The 25,152-nt window shown below is 44.1% G+C and overlaps 2 protein-coding genes across 2 annotated transcripts; one reads left to right on the top strand and one right to left on the bottom strand.

The window, feature by feature from the left end:
• Positions 1–825: 825 nt before the first annotated feature.
• Positions 826–5,663, top strand: LOC127295204 (uncharacterized). Its single transcript, XM_051325108.1, has 7 exons — positions 826–941; positions 3,075–3,192; positions 3,459–3,607; positions 3,797–3,904; positions 4,001–4,120; positions 4,957–5,127; positions 5,253–5,663. The coding sequence occupies exons 1-7, from the start codon at positions 843–845 to the stop codon at positions 5,352–5,354; spliced, it is 867 nt and encodes a 288-aa protein (XP_051181068.1). The 5' UTR covers positions 826–842; the 3' UTR covers positions 5,355–5,663.
• Positions 5,664–7,657: 1,994 nt separating this feature from the next.
• On the bottom strand, positions 7,658–8,308 carry LOC139839249 (uncharacterized). The gene is made up of 2 exons (XM_071829301.1): positions 7,886–8,308; positions 7,658–7,744 (listed from the first exon to the last, which is right to left on the bottom strand). The coding sequence occupies exons 1-2, from the start codon at positions 8,306–8,308 to the stop codon at positions 7,658–7,660; spliced, it is 510 nt and encodes a 169-aa protein (XP_071685402.1).
• Between the last annotated feature and the right edge of the window lie 16,844 nt (positions 8,309–25,152).

Here is a 25,152-nt window from a genome sequence, read left to right as displayed (position 1 = left end):
TCGATTCGCAGCGTTGGCGTCAAATAGATCATCATTTTATTCTGTCATCTGTAAAATTTGGAGTCGGAATCGTACCTGAATGGACTGAAGAAGCTGTAAACGAAGCAAGAAATTTTCTTTTTTTGCAGCGAGAGCTAAGACATATATTTCATACAGTATATGGTTCTTTACATGCAAGGTGTATTTTGTTTGTTTCATTAATACATAATTAGGTGAATTATCATATTTTTAGCTCGGTACTAAGTAGAAAAAAGGAGGGAAATACAAAGAAAATTGAATATGAAACACGAATATAAATTAAAATAATAAAGGATAGACTATATAAATAAAAATGACAATAGAGAAAAAAAAGCAACTCAAAAAAAAGGAAAGGAAAAGGTAACCCGCCTTGGGTTTCGTTTAGCCTGTGAGTTTTGACTGTTTTTTCAGTGTATATTCCAAGGACAATTAGATAAGTGCCCGTGAGTTCACTCTGCGAGTTGTTTGGCTGAAAAGTATTCAATCGAGTAATACCGAGTTTTGGCCCGAAAACTCGTGGAGTCAAAAGGGGATCAAGATGGAGGTTCCCCTAGCGTTTTTTACGCTCGGCGGCGCGACAAACTACACAGCGCGCGCTAGCAGATCTTCATAGTGCAAATATAGGTGCTCTCCCGCCCGTGCACGGCCTATGATTCGCGGCGAAGGCGAGCCCGTGGCCTGTCGGTCACGTACGCGCGCACTAGGCCGAACCGTTTCCCTCGGCCCACTCGACCCAACATTCTTCTCAGCCGGCTCCCCTCTCTACTACTCTCTACTCTCCCCGGCCGCCGCCGCGTCCTCTCCTCTCCACCCGCCGCCGGCAGATGCGCGCCATCGCACGTGCAGCGTCGCTCCTGCGCCGCGCCGTCGACTGCCCGCCGCAGCTCGGCGCCATCGTCCGCGACGCCCCGCTCGTCAGCAAGGTATGGCTCTGGCACCCCCTGCTACCCATTTCCCCGCGCCACCTCACATCGGTTCTCCGTCAGGCTAAATGCGATGGTCTCCGCCAGTTCGAATACATGACGCCGGCGTTTGGCTAGCTGGATAGGCAGGGTTTACGTCTTACGAGGGGTTTGAAAACTAATGATTCGGGCGCGGACGCCCGTGGGGATGGCCGGGTACCACATCGTGTACACAATGTGTGCAGAGTTTATAGTTGGTCGCTTCCAGCTTGTAAATGGGGTATTTTTTATTCAGTTGATTGAGGTTAGGCGTGAGTGTGATCTTGATTGAGGTTAGGCGTGAGTGTGATCTTGCCGCAGTACTTGCCAATCCAGATAGGGTAACATAACTCAGTATGTGCTTTCTGTGATTTGGTTCGTCGACAAATACATGATGTAATTTTTAGCCCCAACCCCGTTCTCTCCCTTTGCTACAGTAAGCTCTTGGTTTGAGAGTCGCTTCCTCCGCTCCGGGCCAAACCGAAGCCTTCGCCGGCGGTGATGCCGTCCGGAGATGGTTGAGGCGAGGTGCCGGGCTTTGTAGAGTAGGTTTTAGATCTAACTTTCTGTGTAGTTCGTCCTTTATGGCGTGTCGAAGTAGGATACTGGATCTCGCCCGCCAGATCTGGTACGTCCTGCTTCTCGTCTTCTTAGCTGCACGGCTCTGGTGGCAGGAGTTGTGGCTGGCAGGGAGGCTGAGGGCAGGCATCTTCGTCAATAAGGCTGGTTGTTCGAGCTATGCCGATCTGGTGGTCTGGCACGCCACCCGGCGGTCGTTTCTGAGTTCCTCCGGTGTGCTTCCATGGAGGAAGGCACAAGAGGAGATTTCTGGTGCGGGCTCTGTCAATAAGTGTCGCTTCTTCTTGGTAAGGGACCTCGACGCGGTGATGATTCCTCTGGCCGGCCATGGAGGCGAGGGGGGGAGGCAAACCGTCCAGATGGTTTCCAGATCAGGAGGATGCTGGGGATGTTCATCGCTGCATCCTGGAGTTCATCACATGGCAGTCACGTTTTGCTGCCATGACTCTTGGCTGAAAAGACAGCCGCTCCAGACGCCCATGGCGTCGTTTCAACCTCCAAGACGGAGGCCATTTGAAGAATTCCTGCCGGCGTTCAAAGCACTTGCTGCCCCAAGTGGTTGTGTCCCCGGAGCTGGCAAGGGCGGCAGGCGATGGAATTCTTGCTACGGTGGTGGAGAAGAAGGACCCAATTGTTTTTCATGTAATTTGTGTAGGGTCTTTTCTGTAAAATTCGAGGACTGCTTTGTACTTTTCTTTTTCTCTGGTATCCTCTGTATCTTGTACCCCCACCAACAGAAATGAAGCAGCTAGGCCTTCCGGGCCCTCCCCTTGTTCAAAAAAAAAAAAAAAAAAAAAGACAAATACATGATGTGGCCTCTGATCCTGTTTTTATGTATGGTCCGATTTCTCCAGTTCTAAGCTAATAGACATATTAAAAGTTTGTTCCATTCCAGTTTACATGCTAATGCAACATTGTGTTCTTGTTGAGTACTTATTAGTTACTGATGGGAAGTAGGAAAAATACTGACTGTACCAATAGCCTTAAGTGGTACAAGATTACGTGATGGCATGGTTCCACAAATAATCAATTCAAGGGTTGGCGCATTATCTAGTTGTATTATATAAGTATCCGGTAGATAAAGCCATTTTCACATCACAATGCAAATTGCAATTTATTCAGTTGATTTGTTTCAAATGGAACTATTCACATACATTGATGTTTTCTCACTTATAGATGTTGCACCAGTTGTGTCTGATTTTGGTTGCTTATCTTCCCCATACTTGACTTGCTTAATCTCCTAAAAGTTAGGTTGCACCATATAGGATGATATATGCAATAATACCGAATCTATGATGTGCTCAACCTTATGGGGCATTTGATTTCTGATACTGTAGACATTTCACTGTCATTTAAGCACCGTTATTGGTTTGTTAGGACTCCAAGAACGTAATTTGTTTCAAATTCAAATAGCAATCATGGGTAACGTTAAAAAAAAGATGATATTCTTTATCTCTTTAGTTATTAAGTCTCTTTGCCATGTTTGATGGCGTGTACTTCTAGTTCTGCCTTCTGAGATAGCTTTCTTTCCTGCAGATATTGCCAAATGTCTACTTCAATCGGTACTCTACTCATTTAGCTCCTGCAAATGAGGTGCTGATTCCACCGGAACTTCTATCTAGCAAGAGTGTTTGGACCCCAGACCGAGAGCTAGGTGTGTTTCTAGTATTCCTTATCCATTTGCTGCTATCACAATGCTGTTTCTGAGCGACCTGTGCAATATTTTATTTAGTCGATAGAGATCTTTTAGTTGACTCTGTATTCTTAATTGATTAAAAATAGCTTTATTTAATCTTCACAAGATTTGCCATGTTGGACTTCACTCTTTAGGTTGTACAATTGTATCATAATTGGCTAATGGAAAGCTATATGATTTTCAAATTATGCTGAGCTGTAAGTAATCATAATATTTTGTTACAGGGCAGTATGAGGACCTAGTAGGTAGAGTAACAAACTTCCATAATGAGGACAAGGGATTCATGGTTTTGGATGGTGATGTTTTTGATGTTCCAATTAGGAAGGATATTGTTCACAGAGTAGTAAGGTGGCAACTTGCTAAAAGGCAACAGGTACACACTATGATCTTTTCTCTTCTTTTGATTGTCTACAGCTTTCAAGCCTCCCAAGTCATGTGATCTATTGTATAATGTGTTAGTGTAATATCAGTTACTTCCTTCAGCTCAGATATTTAAGTTGTATGTAACTTTCTAGAATGTTTTTGTGGCACCTTTGATAATTGCACTAGCTGTCTTTCACAGGGGACACACTCAACTAAAACTATCAGTGAAGTGAGTGGCACGGGAAGAAAGCCTTACAAGCAAAAAGGAACTGGAAGAGCACGCCATGGAACGCTGCGTGGTTGTCAGGTTATACCACGCTATCTTAACAGTACATCATTCGTATAATGTTAGATATCTTTTCTTGTTCAGGCTCCAACTAAACTAATATTCAAACTGAAACAGTTTCGAGGTGGTGCGACCATGCATGGCCCTAAACCACGAAGTCATGCATTCAAGCTGCAAAAGAAAGTACGACGCCTAGGACTTAAAATAGCGTTGTCTGCCCGAACAGCTGAGGGGAAGGTATCTGCTGCCTCACTAAATCAATGTGTCTTCTTGATGATGTTGTTTCTAGTTAGCTCCTGCCTTATGCCTACATATATATTTGTGCTACAAAATGTTTTTTTGTATTTAATCATGGAGCCTGGTTTGGTAGTTCAGTTCAGGCTTCAGCAATAATCGTGTATTTTTAGCTAGAGCTATGCAGACATTGCTGTGCTATTTCACAAGCTGTTGATCAGCATGTCACTGGCAGGTGCCCAAAGGAACTGTTTTGCTATTTTTTATGCTTTCTAGATCCTTTCACTATACTTTATTTACACCTTATAGATTCTTCCTGAAGTACAGGAAGCGGGCTAACAACTTAGTACAGAAGACAGTTTACTAGTTCTGCCTACTATACTTTATACTAGTTCTATATGGAGCAGAACTATTGGTGGTTTACTAATTCTGCTGACTTAGTATGTGTTTGTAGAATGGTTTTCTATGAGTGCCTTGTTTACTTGATGGTCAACTTAATGGTATTAAGATCAAGTCAGATTACAAGAATCTCTTCTACATTAAGTTTTAAATTATTGCTTACTAGATTTCAGATTGAAGTGACATTGTTTGCATGTCTTCCTGAAAGAGTGAAAGCTTATTGAAGTTTATTGAGCAATATAACAGTAAAACATGCAAGCTTTCGGAGATTGAGATTTTTCTGGTGCTGCTCCCGTAAATTCTCCAGCACACTAAGTTGGACAGCAACCTTTACATATTTATCCTGCACACAAAAGTCGGTCCATATTTCTCCATTTGACTCCATTCTTCGTAGTAAATATGTATACACCGAAAGTTCACCTGAGCATGTTTTCTTATAGCTCTGCATCTTTGAGGACTTGGAAGTCCCTAGCCACAAGACGAAAAACATTGTGCAGTACATAAAGCAGATGGACGATACGAAGGTCTTGTTGGTGGATGGAGGCGACATTGATAAGAAGTTGAAGCTAGCAACTCAAAATCTTCACTATGTGAATGTCATCCCATCCATTGTAAGTGGCTCAGAATCTCAGCAGCTGAATGCGGAACAATGAAGATATTCATGTTGTAGTTTTGCTGCCAGAACTTTTGGACCCAAGCAGATCGTGCTGATGTTTATTTACATCTTTGAATGCAGGGCCTCAATGTCTACAGCATCCTGCAGCATGACACCATTGTGATGACTCGAGACGCCATCAACAGAATCGTCGAGCGGATGCACACCCCCATCAGCCGCTAGGAAGCAGGGCTTTAGATCCCACACACTGCTTTGTTTCAAATGCTTTGCTCCCCTAAGCTCCCATGCCGCAACTTTGCGCTGCACTGGTGAAAGAAAGTAGCTGTGACAGCATTTTTGTATCTTCTCAAAATGCTACACTTGCATGAGCTAGTTGTTCCAACAGCCTGAAATTCTGCTGAATGTAATGTGCCAAAGTAGGTATCGATGCATGCCACCCTTAGTAGGATACTCAATAAACGAAGTATATCTTTGTCTGAAAAACTCGGGATTTAAATCAAAGTGGTTTGCAATCGATTGCCGTTGGGATTTTTCCTTGTGTTGATATATCATACTGTTTGATTGAGGCATGAATGAAGTTGTGAAATCATGGCATACAAACAACGTTGCAACTGTTTGTGTGTGCTAACTTTTTGTTGCTACGCTTCTGTCCCTGTAATAACTGTATTCTTGTTTATGTTGTGGTACGGAAGTTGTGTCCACATCCGCATCTTCAACAAAATATTTGTGGTGTAATCGTGGACAACCCTGCTCTAAACAAGGCGACCCATGATATGTCGACACAGATCGATGGGCTCTGGAATCTGGACAGGATACGTACGTGGATGCATATGTCGACGAAAACGATCTCAACTTGGCGGCTTTTGCTCTACCGGCTCCGGATTAGATTTATGATACACGAGTCCTGTGGTAGCGATTGAGTTCGAGCTGCTCCGGCAGATGTGAGTGGGATGAAGCTTTGCCACGGCTTGCCTTTGTCACACGTACGCCAACCTAATCACGCCGGCCGTGAGCTGGTTAAGCTGTACCATGCGTCATCCGTGTCCATCATCCAATGGGACATACTCCTTAGTTAAAACTAGGAAGTTTGCGGCGCGGCGCACGTCGCGCCTGTGCTGTCTATGGTGCGGCATTATTTTTTTAAAAATGACATTTTCTAGGTTTAACATTGCGGGATTCCTTTTCAGAAACAGCTGAAAAAACATCTAAAACTTAATCGCTCCCTTGGTATCCATATCGTTGGTTACAATTTTGTAGAAATAATATAATATTTGGGTTGCTGAAGTACCGTCAAAGTGCGGCGGATGGTTAAGTGCTTTTATTTCTAGATGGTTGGTTAAAATATTATAGAAATAAAACAATATCTGGGTTTGCTGAAGTACCCCAGAAGTGAAAAATAGGCGGCGGATGGTGGAGTGGTTTTGTGGGAGTTAGAGATTTTTGGAATACAATAGAAGAAGACAATAGTATTTTCCCCATGTAAAATGGACAACGGGTGGTGGACAAAATATATTTTCTTGGTCGTAGCATGGATAAACATGGTAATATTTTTCCTAGGTAAAATAGGCCGCGAATTTTGGAGCACTTATTTTCCGAAAAGGAGTAGTATGTATTCTCGAGAAAATAAATATTTTTAAGAATATGCATTAATACTTTTCTGGATAAAAGAATCTACGAACGATAAAACAATTTTTTTTTAGAGTAGAGCTGCGGAAGACCTAATGCCAGAGAATTGGGTTGAAACGTTGATGAAGACATGCTTTTGAGAAATTACTGTTGCGAAATTAGCGGTGTTAACTACTGTTAGTGCTTTTATTTCTAGATGGTTGGTTAAAATATTATAGAAATAAAACAATATCTGGGTTGCTGAAGTACCCCAGAAGTGAAAAATAGGCGGCGGATGGTGGAGTGCTTTTGTGGGAGTTAGAGATTTTTGGAATACAATAGAAGAAGACAATAGTATTTTCCCCATGTAAAATGGACAACGGGTGGTGGACAAATATATTTTCTTCGTGGTACCATGGATAAACATGGTAATATTTTTCCTAGGTAAAATAGGCCGCGAATTTTGGAGCACTTATTTTCCGAAAAAGGAGTAGTATGTATTCTCGAGAAAATAAATATTTTTAAGAGTATGCATTAATACTTTTCTGGATAAAAGAATCTACAAACGATAAAACAATTTTTTTTAGAGTAGAGCTGCGGAAGACCTAAGAGCATCTCCAACAGACGCGCTAAATCGCGGCGCGCTATACCGGCGATTGGGCGCGCTGTATATCGCTGGTGCGCGGCATAGCGAATTTGCCTCCGGCAGAGGCTCTATTTTGCAGCGCGCGTTGGTGTGCGAAAAACGCACCTCCGGCAGAGGCTCTATTTTGCAGCGCGCGCGTCACAAACTGCTAATCCGACCGTTTTTTTTTTTTGAAAATTCATCAAACGAACTATGAAAATATGATCGAAAATACGAATATATTTTAAAAGTGCAACGATACAATGCGACATTTAAACGAAAATACTAAAATAAACTACTCCTCCGACTGGTCGTCGGACTCCCAGTCGAAGTCGGAGCTGCTCAGTGTCGTGTCCAACACCGGCGTCGACGTCGTCGTCCACTGGAAGTCGGAGGAGGAGGAGGAGAGGACGATGGTCGACGGCCCTGCGCCGTTCTTCTTTTCCTCCTTCCTCCTCGCCGCCGCCTCGGCCCTCGCCTTCTTCCTCGCAGCGGACTCGGCGCGGCGCTTCTCGCGGCTTGCCTTTTTCTTCGCTTTCATCGCCGCCTTCTCCTCCTCCTTCTGCGCGTAGAAGGCCTCCATGGCGGCAACGTCCTCGGGGAAGCGGCGCGCCCATTCGAGGCGCAGCGCCTCGTCGCGCTCGGCGATGAGGAGGCGCTGCTCCAGCTCCCGATGTCGGCGCTGCTGTTCGCGCGTGATCAGCGGCGGCGGCGGCGCCAGCATCTCCGCTTGCTCCCGCGTGAAGACGTCGTGGAAGTTCATCGTCCGCCGGGAGCGGCCGAGCCGCCAGGCGACGGCGTCGTACGCCCGCGCCGCCTCGTGCGCGGTGTCGAACGTGCCAAGGCGGATCCGCTCCTCGCCGGAGCGGATTTCCGCGTCGAACCGGCCGCTCGGCCGCGCTCGGACACCGTGGTAGCCGGAGGAGGGGCGGCGGCGCGGAGGCATCTCGCGGAGGCGGCGCGGTCGGAGGCGGAGCGGTCGGAGGTGGAGCGGCGCGGGAGGGAGAGAGGCGAGGAGGGAGACAGACGCGTGGAGGAAGTGGCAGTTGGCGTGTTTATAGCGCGCGCGGCAGCGCACGCGGCAAGTTTCCCGCGCGGGATAGCGCGAAAGCGCGCGTGCGGCAAATTTTTTATAGCGCGCGCCTTTTTCCCGCCTCCGCTGGAGCAGCGCGACAGCGCCCGCGCGCGGCAAACCGGCGGTTTTTTTTGCCACGCGGAGCTTTTAGCGTGTCTGTTGGAGATGCTCTAACGCCAGAGAATTGGGTTGAAACGTTGATGAAGACATGCTTTTGAGAAATTACTGTTGCGAAATTAGCGGTGCTAACTACTGTTAGATAAGAAACTCCCCTTAGGAAATTATTGTTAGATAGCTGACGTCTGTGTACTAAAATAAAAAATGAAGATTTGTACAGCTAAATTACTTTAAAAAATTGGTACTTAACGACCCTAAAAAACACACTGTTAAATAGCTGACGTAAAAAAACATGGACGATGCAAGCAAATTATTGTGTAACCTGAAAATTTAATGCATAACTGACTGTAAAAATTATCAAGTAAATTGCTGGGAAAAAACAAAAATAAAGTAATGTGAAAAGAGCAAAAAAAATCCCAGTACACTGTTCATGTGTGGCACTGTTCATCCGCGCATGAACAGTAACCTGGGGGCTTCTCGTGAGAGCAAACCTGCTCAGCTTTGATATAGTTATTAGTTATTATTACTTTAAAAAATTGGTACTTAACGACCCTAAAAAACACACTGTTAAATAGCTGACGTAAAAAAACATGGACGATGCAAGCAAATTATTGTGTAACCTGAAAATTTAATGCATAACTGACTGTAAAAATTATCAAGTAAATTGCTGGGAAAAAACAAAAATAAAGTAATGTGAAAAGAGCAAAAAAAATCCCAGTACACTGTTCATGTGTGGCACTGTTCATCCGCGCATGAACAGTAACCTGGGGGCTTCTCGTGAGAGCAAACTAGGTCGGCTTTTATATATAGTATTATGAATTTAGAAGTGACTACCCAAACACAAAGCTTCACCCATAAAATGAGAGGAAAATGGGCCAATGCTCCGTTTGAATGTATGGATTGTTGGATAATTAGGCACAATTTTCATGATTAATTCCAGAATATTAAGCATGACGACAGTAACTACTAACATGTGAAACTCGAACATACTAGATGCAGTGATCAACATGAACAGTAGCAGAGCAAACAGTACAACATCCATCGCTAAACAGATCGAGATATGTCGCACGTACCGATCTGGTGGAGGTGGCGGTGAAGGTGTAGCAGACGATGTTGCAGCAGTAACGTTGTTGACGATGGGGACGACGGGTCGAAGTAGACGGCGTTGTAGACGACGGTAGGCAGCACCGCCCGACTTGGACGGAAGGCGACCCGTGATGAAGAGCTTGAGCAGTCGCGCAGAGCGCTTCCCAAAAACCTAATTCGCCCTCTCCCGTACAGGATCGCAAGGACGAGCGGTTCCGGAGACCTGCTCTCCCGTTCGCCGATGCACGTCGGCGCGCGGGATGGAGTAGGCTACGATGGCGGCGCAAGCAGAGAGAGTTGGAAACCCTAACTCGTGTATATAATCTGTTTCTGCGGTAGCCGGGTAGGAGATTATATAGGCTCGGGAAACCCTAGGCAACGTGGGCCACACCCACGTCGCACGAACGTTTCGAGTCGGTTACAGATAGCCCACGATCCGGGAGCGACCCGAACCGACTAACTGCGACGCGTTCGTCTAGGACTCTGTTCGTTTTCCTGAGCTGCAAAAAGTAAGGAAAGTCTCGGCTCGAGGCTCAATCCACTCACGGCGCGGCGCGGCGCGGCGCGGCGCGTCGAGTCGAGACGAGCGAGGAGGAGGAGGAGCGCGCGCGTGTAGCACTCCTATTCTCACTCACTTACTAGTGGTGGAACAACCCACCTTATAAGGTGGTCTAACTTCCTCCCAACTTTCCATGTGGGACTAAACTTCCCACCTCTTGCCACTCCCTAGTGAGCTGCCACCAACTTGGGCTCAAACTCACAAGGCTGCCACTATGTGGGCTTTGAGATTTATAGGGAAATCTGAAATCTAGTATGGGCCACTTAAAGTGGGCCCAATATTTCAACAAGCCCCCACCAGATCTCAAATACCATTTAGAGATTTACCAATACTCACTGCTTGTTTATATACCAGTGTTTCAGCGGAGACTGTTAAGTTGAACTTCCGCCTAGAACCTTAAGCTACATCCATTCACACTTGAATAATGGACTAAGCCTTGAATTGCAAGTTTTGCGTGAACAGGGTTTCACTCAAAGTCATGATCAGTACATGGCTGCCAGTAGCCTACCCCGCGGGTGAAGCATATGCGTCATACTTCGTGGTCTCTTCATGAGTTTACTATAGATCACCCAAATCTCATAGATTGCGACGTTTAACAATCGGACACATATTGATGTGGGGTGGCCTTCGGACACCTCCACACCAAGACCAACAAGTCCCCCAAGTGGACCGATGACACGAGCCCGAGTTAAAGCTCTACATGATGAGGTGAACTCGCTCCTCACCACCCTTGATCTTGGTACCCATTTGGATGGAATGCTACCTCATGCCGATGTGCTATGTGTCATTAGGTACAAGGCGCATTGATGACCCATAAGTATAGGGGATCGCGATAGTCTTCGAGGGTAGTATAACCCAATTTATTGATTCGACACAAGGGGAGGTAAAGAATACTTATAAGCCTTAACAACTGAGTTGTCAATTCAGCTGCACCTGGAAAAGCACTAGCAACAGGGGTGATGTGAAAGTAGCAGTAATATGAGAGCAGTAGTAACAAAGAACAGCAGAAAGTAATAGCAATATGAGAGCAATGGCACCAGAAAATAGTTGATACTACTTCCAATGACATGTAGAACAAGTATATAATGATGAGAGATGGACCGGGGTTCCCAGCGATCTACACTAGTGGTAACTCTCCAATAAGTGACAAGTGTTGGGTGAACAAATTACAGTTGGGCAATTGATAGGAATCAAAGCATTAAGATAGAACATCAGGCTTATTAATTATGTAGGCATGTTTTCCGTATATAGTCGTACGTGCTCGCAATGAGAAACTTGCACAACATCTTTTGTCCTACCAGCCGGTGGCAGCCGGGCCTCAAGGGAAACTACTGGATATTAAGGTACTCCTTTTAATAGAGTACCGGAGCAAAGCATTAACACTCCATGAAAACATGTGATCCTCACATCACTACCATCCCCTCCGGTTGTCCCGATTTCTGTCACTTCGGGGCCTTTGGTTCCGGACAGTGACATGTGCATACAACTTGTAGATACAATCTAAGCAATAAGTATAGAGCTCAAATCTAAGATCATGCCACTCGGGCCCTAGTGACAAGCATTAAGCATAACAAGGTTGCAGCAACAATAACTTCACAAACTTTATAGATAGACTAATCATAATGTATCATCCATCGGATCCCAACAAACACAACACCGATTACATCAGATGAATCTCAATCATGTAAGGCAGCTCATGAGACCATTGTATTGAAGTACATGGGGGAGAGTATACCGACATAGCTACTGCTAGAACCCGTAGTCCATGGGGGAACTACTCACGGAGCATGGCGGAGGCGGTGGCGTTGATGGAGATGGCTTCCGGGGGCACTTCCCCGTCCCGGCAGGGTGCCGGGACAGAGTTCTGTCCCCCGAATTGGAGTTTCGCGACGGTGGCGGCGCCCCTGGAGTCTTTCTGGAGTTTCGTCAATTGGTACGGTGTTTTTAGGTCGAAAGGGGTTTTATAGGCAAAGAGGCGGCGCAGGGGGGCACCTGGGGGCGCCTCACCCTAGGCCGGCGCGGCCAGGGTCTGGCCGCGCCGCCTTGTGGTGTGGTGGCCCCCTGGCCCCTCTCCGACTCTTCTTCGGTGTTCTGGAGCCTTCCGGGAAAAATAGGAGGTTTGGCGTTGATTTCGTCCAATTCCGAGAATATTGCCCGAACAGCCTTTCTGGAACCAAAAACAGCAGAAAACAGGAACTGGCACTGTGGCATCTTGTTAATAGGTTAGTTCCGGAAAATGCATGAAATCATCATAAAGTGCAAGCAAAACATGTAAGTATTGTCATAAAACAAGCATGGAACGACAGAAATTATGGATACGTTGGAGACGTATCAGCATCCCCAAGCTTAGTTCCTGCTCGTCCCGAGCAGGTAAACGATAAAAAGAATAATTTCTGTAGTGACATGCTACTTACATAACCTTGATCATACTATTACAAAGCATATGAAATGAATGAAGTGACTCAAGGCAATGATCTATAGTTGCTAACAAGTAGATAACATATAGCAAAACTTTTTATGAATAGTACTTTCAAGACAAGCATCAAAAGTCTTGCACAAGAGTTAACTCATAAAGCAATAAATTCAAAGTAAAGGCATCGAAGCAACACAAAGAAAGATATAAGTTTCAGCAGTTGCTTTCAACTTTCAACATGTATATCTCATGGATATTGTCAACATAGAGTAATATGATGAATGCAAATATGCAAGTATGTAAGAATCAATGCACAGTTGACACAAGTGTTTGCTTCTAAGGTGGGAGGAATTAGGTAACTGACTCAACATAAAAGTAAAAGAATGGCCCTTCGTAGAGGGAAGCATTGATTGCTATATTTGTGCTAGAGCTTTGATTTTGAAAACATAAAGAGAGCACAAAAGTAAAGTTTTGAGAGGTGTTTGTTGTTGTCAACGAATGGTAATGGGTACACCAACTACCTCGCCAACCGGACTTTCAAGAGCGGCTCCCATGAATTATTTGCATATTTATGTGGCACTCCTTCCAACCTTTCTTACACAAACCATGGCTAACCGAATCCTCGGGTGCCTGCCAACAATCTCATACCATGAAGGAGTGCCTTTTTATTTTAGTTTTATTATGATGATGACACTCCCCCCAACCTTTGCTTACACAAGCCATGGCTAACCGAATCCTTCGGGTGCCATCCATCAATCACAAACCATGGAGGAGTGTCTATTTAAGTTAATTAATTTGGGACTGCGAATCCCATTGCCAGCTCTTTTTGCAAAATTATTGGATAAGCGGATGTGCCACTAGTCCATGTGAGAGTCCGTCAAAAGTAAATGACAAGGTTGAAAGCTAAACACCACATACTTCCTCATGAGCTATAAAACATTAACACAAATTGAGAAACATTTTGAATTGTTTAAAGGTAGCACTCAAGCAATTTACTTTGGAATGGCAGGAAATACCACATAGTAGGTAGGTATGGTGGACACAATTGGCATAGTGGTTGGCTCAAGGATTTTGGATGCATGAGAAGTATTCCCTCTCGATACAAGGCTTAGGCTAGCAAGGTTGTTTGAAGCAAACACAAGTATGAACCGGTACAGCAAAACTTACATAAGAACATATTGCAAGCATTATAATACTCTACACTGTCTTCCTTGTTGCTCAAACACTTTTACCAGAAAATATCTAGACCTTAAGAGAGATCAATTATGCAACCAATTTCAACAAGCTTTACGGTAGTTCTCCACTAATAGGTTTAAACTACATGAAAAAAAACTTAAACATGATCTACTTGAAAGCTCAAAACAATTGCCAAGTGTCAAATTATCCAAGACATATGAGGCATTTTCTGTTTCCAACCAAATAAGAATAAGTGATGTAGCTTCCAACTTTTATCATTGAACATTAAAAGTAAAACGAAGAACAAGTGTTCATATGAAAAAGCGGAGCGTGTGTCTCTCCCAAACAAGGATTTCTAGGATCCGAATTTATTCAAACACAAACAAAAATAAAACATACAGACGCTCCAAGTAAAGCACATATGATGTGACCGAATAAAAATATAGTTTCAGGGGAGGAACCTGATAAGTTGATGAAGAAGGGGATGCCTTGGGCATCCCCAAGCTTAGACGCTTGAGTCTTCTTGAAATATGCAGGGATGAACCACGGGGGCATCCCCAAGCTTAGACTTTTCACTCTTCTTGATCATATATCATCCTCCTCTCTTGACCCTTGAAAACTTCCTTCACACCAAACTTCTCATAAACTTCATTAGAGGGTTAGTGCATAATCAAAAACTCACATGTTCAGAGGTGACACAATCATTCTTAACACTTCTGGACATTGCCCAAAGCTACTGGATTTTAATGGAACAAAGAAATCCATCCCACATAGCAAAAGAGGCAATACGAAATAAAAGGCAGAATCTGTCAAAACAGAATAGTCCGTAAAGACGAATTTTATTGAGGCACCAGACTTGCTCAAATCAGAAAACTCAAAACTAATGAAAGTTGCGTACATATGTGAGGAACACGCACGTAAATTGGCATATTTTTCTGATTTTTCTACAGAGAAAACAGCCCAGATTCGTGACAGATAGAAATATGTTTCTGCGCAGAAATCCAAATCTAGTATCAACCTTCGATTAGAGGCTTCACTTGGCACAACAAAACACAAAACTAAGATAAGGAGAGGTTGCTACAGTAGTAAATAACTTCTAAGACACAAATATAAAATAAAGTACTGTAGCAAAATAACACATGGGTTATCTCCCAAGAAGTTCTTTCTTTATAGCCATTAAGATGGGCTCAGCAGTTTTAATGATGCACTCGCAAGAAATAATATTTGAAGCAAAAGAGAGCATCAAGAGGCAAATGCAAAACACATTTAAGCCTAACATGCTTCCTATGAAAAGGAATCTTGTAAATAAACAAGTTCAAGAAGCATAATGCAACAAGCATAGAAAGATAAAACAAGTGTAGCTTCAAAAATTTCAGCATATAGAGAGGTGTATTAGTACCATGAAAATTTCCACAACCATATTTTCCTCTCTCATAATAATTTTCAGTAGCTTCATGAACAAACTCAACAATATAGCTATCACATGCAGCATACTTTTCACGATTTCCAAACACATAATTTTTATCAAGTTCAAGAATAGTGGAATTAAAACTTTCAAACTTACTTTTATTAATAATATAACAAGGTAGTTGATCAATCTCAAGAGATATGGGACTCATAGAATAAGTCAAGAACTCTCCAATCCCATTTTCATTAGTAGTACAATTAATAGTATCAAGTAACATAGGACCATCATCTAGAGCTTTATCATAAACATTTGCCATGCAAAATTCTTTAGTACCATGCATTTCGACATTAGGGACAAACAAAGCATTATCATAAGATTTATCAAAGTAGCATGGATTATCATAAATAACAGTAGCATAATTATTCTCACAAGTTTTACTCATAGGTAATATTTCAAGAGAATCCACAGGAACATAACATTCAACCTCTTTCGGTAAGCATGGAGGACAATCAAATAGTGTAAGAGATAAAGAGTTACTCTCATTAGGAGGTTGGCATGGGTAGCTAATCCATTCTTCCTCCTTTTGTTCGTCGCTCTCCTCTTCTTTTTCATCCAATGAGCATTCAGGTTCATCAATTTCCTCCTCTTTTTCATCCAATGCGCTTTCAGGTTCATCAGTTTCTTCTTCCACAGGTTCCTGCAAAATGTGAGTGCATTCTTGTGCATTAATGAGTCTCTCTTTATAATCAATGATATAAGGATTATCACCGAAGCATTCTATGCAACAATTAAGGATAGAAGAGACATAATCTTTAAGGTCCTTACAAACAACACAAGTTTCATAATTCTCAACCATGAAGGATTCGATCTCAGAGGCTCCCATAAATACGACAAATTGTTCTACCTCTTCGAACCCATAATGAATATAGCAATTCTGATTATAGTTCTTAATTAAAAATTCCTCACTAAAGCCACATTGAAATTTAAGATGTTTAGTATCCTGTTGAGAGCAACAGTTTATATCATGGCGTTTAAGCAAGATTTTAGCAATTGTATTCACTTTTTCTATCATAGCACTCATTACTTCACCAGCTCTTGATTTCCTATAATTATTATAACATTCTATGAGCTCCAAGTAGGTTGTTGGTTCTCCCATAACAGCAGTTTTTAATTTTTCGGTTTTTCAATTTTTTATGGATTTTTGGGTATATGAGACAAATAAAACAAGACAAAAATAAACTAAGCAAAAGTAAACTACGCAAAATAATACTAGACAGAAATAAACTAAGCACAAATAAACTAGACAAAAGTAAACTAAACAAAACAAAATAAAACAAAATAAAAAAAACAGAGAGAGTGGTAGAGTGTACTCCCCAGGTGAACTTATGAGTAGAGCTATGCCTCCCCGGCAACGGCGCCAGAGAACAGTCTTGATGACCCACAAGTATAAGGGATCGCGATAGTCTTCGAGGGTAGTATAACCCAATTTATTGATTCGACACAAGGGGAGGTAAAGAATACTTATAAGCCTTAACAACTGAGTTGTCAATTCAGCTGCACCTGGAAAAGCACTAGCAACAGGGGTGATGTGAAAGTAGCAGTAATATGAGAGCAGTAGTAACAAGAATAACAAGAACAGAATAGCACTATGAGAGCAATGGCACCAGAAAATAGTTGATACTACTTCCAATGACATGTAGAACAAGTATATAATGATGAGAGATGGACCGGGGTTCCCAGCGATCTACACTAGTGGTAACTCTCCAATAAGTGACAAGTGTTGGGTGAACAAATTACAGTTGGGCAATTGATAGGAATCAAAGCATTAAGATAGAACATCAGGCTTATTAATTATGTAGGCATGTTTTCCGTATATAGTCGTACGTGCTCGCAATGAGAAACTTGCACAACATCTTTTGTCCTACCAGCCGGTGGCAGCCGGGCCTCAAGGGAAACTACTGGATATTAAGGTACTCCTTTTAATAGAGTACCGGAGCAAAGCATTAACACTCCATGAAAACATGTGATCCTCACATCACTACCATCCCCTCCGGTTGTCCCGATTTCTGTCACTTCGGGGCCTTTGGTTCCGGACAGTGACATGTGCATACAACTTGTAGATACAATCTAAGCAATAAGTATAGAGCTCAAATCTAAGATCATGCCACTCGGGCCCTAGTGACAAGCATTAAGCATAACAAGGTTGCAGCAACAATAACTTCACAAACTTTATAGATAGACTAATCATAATGTATCATCCGTCGGATCCCAACAAACACAACACCGATTACATCAGATGAATCTCAATCATGTAAGGCAGCTCATGAGACCATTGTATTGAAGTACATGGGGGAGAGTATACCGACATAGCTACTGCTAGAACCCGTAGTCCATGGGGGAACTACTCACGGAGCATGGTGGAGGCGGTGGCGTTGATGGAGATGGCTTCCGGGGGCACTTCCCCGTCCCGGCAGGGTGCCGGGACAGAGTTCTGTCCCCCGAATTGGAGTTTCGCGACGGTGGCGGCGCCCCTGGAGTCTTTCTGGAGTTTCGTCAATTGGTACGGTGTTTTTAGGTCGAAAGGGGTTTTATAGGCGAAGAGGCGGCGCAGGGGGGCACCTGGGGGCGCCTCACCCTAGGCCGGCGCGGCCAGGGTCTGGCTGCGCCGCCTTGTGGTGTGGTGGCCCCCTGGCCCCTCTCCGACTCTTCTTCGGTGTTCTGGAGCCTTCCGGGAAAAATAGGAGGTTTGGCGTTGATTTCGTCCAATTCCGAGAATATTGCCCGAACAGCCTTTCTGGAACCAAAAACAGCAGAAAACAGGAACTGGCACTGTGGCATCTTGTTAATAGGTTAGTTCCGGAAAATGCATGAAATCATCATAAAGTGCAAGCAAAACATGTAAGTATTGTCATAAAACAAGCATGGAACGACAGAAATTATGGATACGTTGGAGACGTATCACGCATCAAGACCCCGGAGAGGAGGACACGCCAAGGTCAAGGGAAGGAGAGGAGCAGCTGGACATGGAGATGATCACGAAGCCGAACCCGACGTCGCTCGAAGCGCTCCAAGGAAGAGAAGAGAGCTGGCCGGTCCAGGACCCGGTCAGACCGGCCCCACAACCGGAGGACCCGGTCCCAGGCCCAGTCAACCGGGCGCCCAACCGGGCGCAGCTCCATCGTACCGGAAGGAAACCGGAAAACTCGCAGATTCCCGGTTGGCGCCCGGTCGACCGGACCCAGGACCGGACCGCCCGGTCATAGGCCCGGTCAGACCGGACCCAAACCGGGTTTGAAGGGAATGACCCACCAAACTGCCTAAGTTATCCATTCGCGTATCTGTTCGCCCTTGCTGGCCATGTATGCCTATATAAGTAGCTTGGACCCCTCCTTTACCCCTTAGACTTGTTTTGAACTCAAACCTACCTTTGAGCTTAGTCTCCCTAGGGTTACCATCCCTCTGTAATCAAGGCATCCTGGTTGTTGATTTGGATATTGTTGAGTGAGATTCTAGTACAAGTTACTCTCTCTCCCTCATCAATCTCTTCTTCTCCAACCCCAATCTCTCTCCGGGAATTCTGCCGCGTGCCTCTTCCAGGAGATTCTATTGGCGTGGTCCATCGACCCACGGGGGTAAGCATCGGGTGTATCGGGTTGGTGTGTGTGCGTGAGTATCGACGTTCTTCGTGTTCTTCGTGTTCCTCGCGTTCTCCCACCTCTCCCCTTGGTCTTCGGGTTCAAATCGCGAGATCGGCCACTCCCGGGATCTTAGATCTCATCACATATAGGTGTGTTATTTCAAGAATGCTCTGTAGGACAGCATCTTTGCTATAATAGCCAACATACACACATTAAGGCTTGTTGCCAACCTGCCTTACAGCAATTGAGAGTTGTGCATCTTCACATAGAGAGGGTTACATAATACTCTCCTCAATTAAACCACTAGTTTGTTCTTCCCATGTCCTAATTCACGGGATCTCCGATCACAAAGGTTGGGTTACCACTATGGTGTAACATCAACGGGTCTCAAACCCATCTCCCTCGATGCACTTTCTATCACATTATGTGATAGTCCCTTTGTAAAGGGATCTGCCAGGTTTTTGTCTGTTTGAATATATGTAACAGTTATTACTCCGGAGTTTCGCAATTTCCTGACACACTTCAAACGTCTCTTGACGTGTCTTGCTGACTTCGCGTTATCCTTAGAATTGTTCACTTTGACAATTACAGTTTGATTGTCACAATTCAAAAGGATTGCCGGAACAGGTTTTTCAACCACAGGCAGGTCCATCAAGAGCTCACACAACCATTCTGATTCAACAGTGGTTGTGTCTAAAGCAGTAAGTTCTGCTTCCATAGTTGACCTCGTCAATATGGTTTGCTTGCAAGATCTCCATGATACTGCGCCACCTCCAAAGGTAAATACATACCCACTTGTGGCATACAGATCAGCTACATATGAGATCCAATTCGAATCACTATATCCTTCAAGCACAGCTGGGTGCCCTGAATAGTGAATCCCATAACTCATTGTACCACATAGGTAGCGCATGACCCTATCAAGTGCATGCCAATGATCAGTACCCGGGTTTGACATGAACCTACTCAACTTGCTAACAGCAAAAGAGATGTCGGGTCTAGTTGCGCTCGCTAAGTACATGAGTGAGCCAACGATCTGAGAATATCTCAATTGATCTATGGCAATCCTCCGGTTCTTGCGTAGTGTCACACTGGGATCATAAGGTGTTGGAGAAGACTTGCTATCAATATAGCCGAACCGGCTCAAAATCTTCTCAACATAATGGGATTGCGTTAGAGTAATCTCACTCTCGTTCTTAATCAACTTGATGTTCAGAATCACATCAGCTTCTCCCAGATCTTTCATATCAAAACTCTTTGACAAGAAAGACTTGACCTCGTGTATTACTCTCATGTTTGTACCAAAGATCAGAATGTCATCCACATACAAACATAGTATAACACCTTCGCCCCCACCATAGCGATAGTAAACACACTTGTCAGCCTCATTGACAATAAAGCCTACAGAAGTTAAAGTTCTGTCAAACTTCTCATGCCATTGCTTAGGTGCTTGTTTCAGGCCATATAAAGATTTCAGCAACTTGCACACCTTTCTTTCTTCACCTTTTACTACAAACCCATCAGGCTGATCCATATAGATTTCCTCTTCCAACTCTCCATTAAGGAAAGTTGTCTTTACGTCCATTTGATGAACGATAAGACCATAGGAGGCAGCCATGGATAGTAGTACTCGAATGGTGGTAAGTCTAGCGACAGGTGAATAGGTGTCGAAATAATCTTCGCCTTCTCTCTGTGTGTAGCCTTTCGCTACAAGCCGCGCCTTGTACTTTTCAATAGTACCATCAGGTCTTAGCTTCTTCTTGAACACCCATTTGCAGCCCACGGGCTTGCATCCATGGGGTCGTTCTGATAGCTCCCAAGTTCCATTAGAAAGGATCGACTCCATCTCGTTATGGACAGCTTCTTTCCAATCATCTGCATCTGGAGATGCATATGCCCCTGCAATGGACGTGGGAGTATCATCCACAAGGTACACAATGAAATCATCACCAAAGGATTTTTCAATCCTTCGTCTCTTGCTCCGTTTAGGAGCTTCATTGTCATCCTTCTCAGTAACATTCTCATGTGATTGTTCAAAATACTCATTAGATGTACTGGACTCAGGAATTATCTCAGTAGAAATTCTAGCAATGCTATGCATATCTTTCATAGGAAACATATTCTCAAAAAATGTTGCATCACAAGATTCCATAATAGTATCAACATGCATATCAGGTACCTCGGATTGAACTACTAAAAATCTATATCCTACACTCCGAGGAGCATAACCTAGAAAGATACAATCCACTGTCTTTGGTCCAAGTTTGCGCTTCTTAGTAATTGGAATATTGACTTTCGCCAAACATCCCCATGTGCGCAAATACGAAAGTGATGGTTTTCTCCCAGCCCACTCCTCGTAAGGGGTTTTATCTTTATTCTTGTTAGGAACTCTATTCAGGACATGACATGAAGTCAACAAAGCCTCCCCCCACCATGCCTTTGATAAACCAGTAGTGGCTAACATGGAATTCACCAAGTCAGTCAGCGTGTGGTTTTTCCTCTCGGCAACCCCGTTTGATTGGGGTGAATAGGGAGGCGTCCTCTCATGAATAATGCCATGTTCCTCACAGAACTCATCAAAGATTTTAGGAAAATATTCGCCACCACGATCCGACCTAAGACGCTTGATCTTTCTCTCTAGTTGATTTTCAACTTCAGCCTTATAAATTTTAAAGTAGTCTAAAGCTTCATCTTTAGTTCGCAACAAATGAACATAGCAAAACCTAGTCGCATCATCAATCAATGTCATGAAATATCTCTTTCCACCTTTTGTCAACACACCATTCATCTCGCATAGATCAGAATGTATGAGTTCTAGAGGTGCCAAGTTTCTCTCCTCGGCCGCCTTGTGAGGCTTCCGAGGTTGCTTTGATTGCACACAACTATGGCACTTAGAACCTTTGGCAATGGTGAAATTCGGAATTAAAATTAAACTGGATAGCCGAGACATTAAACCAAAATTAATGTGACATAAACGAGAATGCCAAACACTGGTATCATCACTAACATTGCCACATATATGGTTCACAGACTTATTACTGAAATCAGAAAGCGAAAAGCGGAACAAGCCTCCGCACTCATAGCCTTTACCAATAAATTGTCCAAACTTGGAAACAACTATTTTATTCGACTCTAAAACAACCTTAAACCCATCTCTGCATAGAAGGGAGCCGCTAACGAGATTCTTGTTCATAGTAGGGACATGCTGCACGTTCCTCAGCTGCACGATCTTCCCCGAAGTGAACTTCAGATCTACCGTGCCAACACCACGAACAGAAGCATGTGACCCATTCTCCATCAAGACGGAAGAATCCCGGGCGACCTGGTAAGAAGTGAACATGGATATGTCAGCACACACATGAACATTAGCACCTATATCAATCCACCAACATGGAGATTGAAATACCGAAAGAACAGTAAAGAGATTACCGTACCCATCAGCATTGCTAGCGGTCACCGTGTTGACTTGCCTCGCCTTTTTCTTGCGGTCTGCCCTCTCTGGACAGTCCTTAGAAAAGTGGCTAGTCTCTCCACAGGTAAAGCAGCTCAGATCTGCTTTGTTTATCATCTTCTTCTTCTTGAAGGTTGTAGTCTTCATAGGCTTATTGAAGGAGGGCTTGTTATTCCCTTTATTCTTGCTGTAGGGTTTCTTCTGCACCATGTTGGCGCTAGACTGACCCTCTCCTTTCTCTGTAGTATCCTTAGCCCGAGCTTTCTCCTCAACATCAAGAGATGCTATCAGATTTTCAACTGATATCTCCTGTCTCTTGTGTTTGAGAGTAGTGGCAAAGTTCCTCCATGAAGGGGGCAACTTAGCGATGATGCATCCAGCCACAAACTTGTCAGGTAAGGCACACTTAAGGAGTTCAAGCTCTTTTGCAATGCACTGTATCTCATGAGCTTGTTCGACTACAGAACGGTTGTTTACCATCCTCATGTCATGGAAGCTCTCCATGATGTACAATTCACTGCCTGCATCGGTTGCACCGAACTTAGCATTCAGTGCATCCCAGAGCTCTTTACCATCTGTTATGTGCATGTACACATCACACAGACGATCAGCAAGAATACTTAGAACGCATCCGACGAAGAGATTATTGTTTTCCTTGAACTTGTTCTGATCTTGGTCAGATATAGTTCCTTCAGGTAAACCATCAGTAACTTCGAACACTTTCAGATGAGTAAGCCAGAGCATGGCCTTGTACTGCCACCTCTTAAAGTGCACACCGGTAGACTTATCCGGCCTCAGTGCATCAGAAAAACCATCCATTGTTTACTCAGGAAATTGCCTACAATTAGGTTTTTGGATTGTTGGATAATTAGGCACAATTTCCATGATTAATTCCAGAATATTAAGCATGACGACAGTAACTACTAACATGTGAAACTCGAACATACTAGATGCAGTGATCAACATGAACAGTAGCAGAGCAAACAGTACAACATCCATCGCTAAACAGATCGAGATATGTCGCACGTACCGATCTGGTGGAGGTGGCGGTGAAGGTGTAGCAGACGATGTTGCAGCAGTAACGTTGTTGATGACAACGTTGTTGACGACGGGGACGACGGGTCGAAGTAGACGGCGTTGTAGACGACGGTAGGCAGCACCGCCCGACTTGGACGGAAGGCGACCCGTGATGAAGAGCTTGAGCAGTCGCGCAGAGCGCTTCCCAAAAACCTAATTCGCCCTCTCCCGTACAGGATCGCAAGGACGAGCGGTTCCGGAGACCTGCTCTCCCGTTCGCCGATGCACGTCGGCGCGCGGGATGGAGTAGGCTACGATGGCGGCGCAAGCAGAGAGAGTTGGAAACCCTAACTCGTGTATATAATCTGTTTCTACGGTAGCCGGGTAGGAGATTATATAGGCTCGGGAAACCCTAGGCAACGTGGGCCACACCCACGTCGCACGAACGTTTCGAGTCGGTTACAGATAGCCCACGATCCGGGAGCGACCCGAACCGACTAACTGCGACGCGTCCGTCTAGGACTCTGTTCGTTTTCCTGAGCTGCAAAAAGTAAGGAAAGTCTCGGCTCGAGGCTCAATCCACTCACGGCGCGGCGCGGCGCGGCGCGTCGAGACGAGCGAGGAGGAGGAGGAGCGCGCGCGTGTAGCACTCCTATTCTCACTCACTTACTAGTGGTGGAACAACCCACCTTATAAGGTGGTCTAACTTCCTCCCAACTTTCCATGTGGGACTAAACTTCCCACCTCTTGCCACTCCCTAGTGAGCTGCCACCAACTTGGGCTCAAACTCACAAAGCTGCCACTATGTGGGCTTTGAGATTTATAGGGAAATCTAAAATCTAGTATGGACCACTTAAAATGGGCCCAATATTTCAACATGGATTTCCCAAGAACCAGTTCATTTTCTGTGATAGACGGGGAAGAAATTACATAAGTATAGGCCCATCCATTACCAAGGGATGATAAGCTTAGCTAGAATGAAAGTTAGTGCAGATTAGCATATGTTTGCTTTAGGAAAGATGAACATCTTTCTTGTTTGTGTACTCAGTAATCACGCTCACATTCGGAAATTCAATTCGGCTCCAGGGTACATATGCTTCATCTACCCATTAAAAAAATTCTAAGTATAAAAAAAAATTGATTAAAAAAATTTACATGTATATTTTAATAATATATATGCGTTCGTCAAGTTTCGTGAAAAAAACAATATTTTTTATGATCTATGTAAAAAAGAGAAAATTATCTTGTGAAAAAACTTACTTTTAGCACCGAATTTTATGTCTGCGTTCGATGACATCTCTTTGGTTTCTCCTAGATCTCTCCGTCCGGATTAAAAAGTTTCTCTTTTGAGCAGCCCATGTATATTGCCTGGAGTTGAAGAAAGAGGTGGAAGCAGTATAACCCGTTTTTGAATGAGGGTCACACAAGATGACAAGAATCAATGAAGTGGTAGATCGACATACGCTTGAAAAAAAAGCTGAATACGTAGTATTGCTTAGCTTAAAAAGTCATTATTTTGACTTAACCCATCTACTAGTTCGGTCCTTGGTTACCAGATAGAGTGATAGACCAATGCCCATTTGATGATTATCACATGCTCCCAACCGATTAGTTGGAAGTCCACTGGCAACTTAAGTCAAATCCAAATACTTGGCCGGTCCAGGGAGTACGGCGGAGCCCAACTTGGGTTGAGTTGGCCGTGCACCATCAGACCACTAGCCGTTATCTCCGGCTGGTTTCCCTCTCCCTGCTTCACTCTTTTATTGTTTTTGAGGAATGCTTCACTCGTTTTATTTGTCTCCCTCCCTCTTTTATTTTCCTTCTCACTTCTGAGTATTTCTTTCTCAAGT

Source organism: Lolium perenne, chromosome 4, assembly GCF_019359855.2.
Source record: "Lolium perenne isolate Kyuss_39 chromosome 4, Kyuss_2.0, whole genome shotgun sequence".
NCBI lineage: Eukaryota > Viridiplantae > Streptophyta > Magnoliopsida > Poales > Poaceae > Lolium > Lolium perenne.
This window is presented reverse-complemented; position numbering and strand designations above follow the sequence as displayed.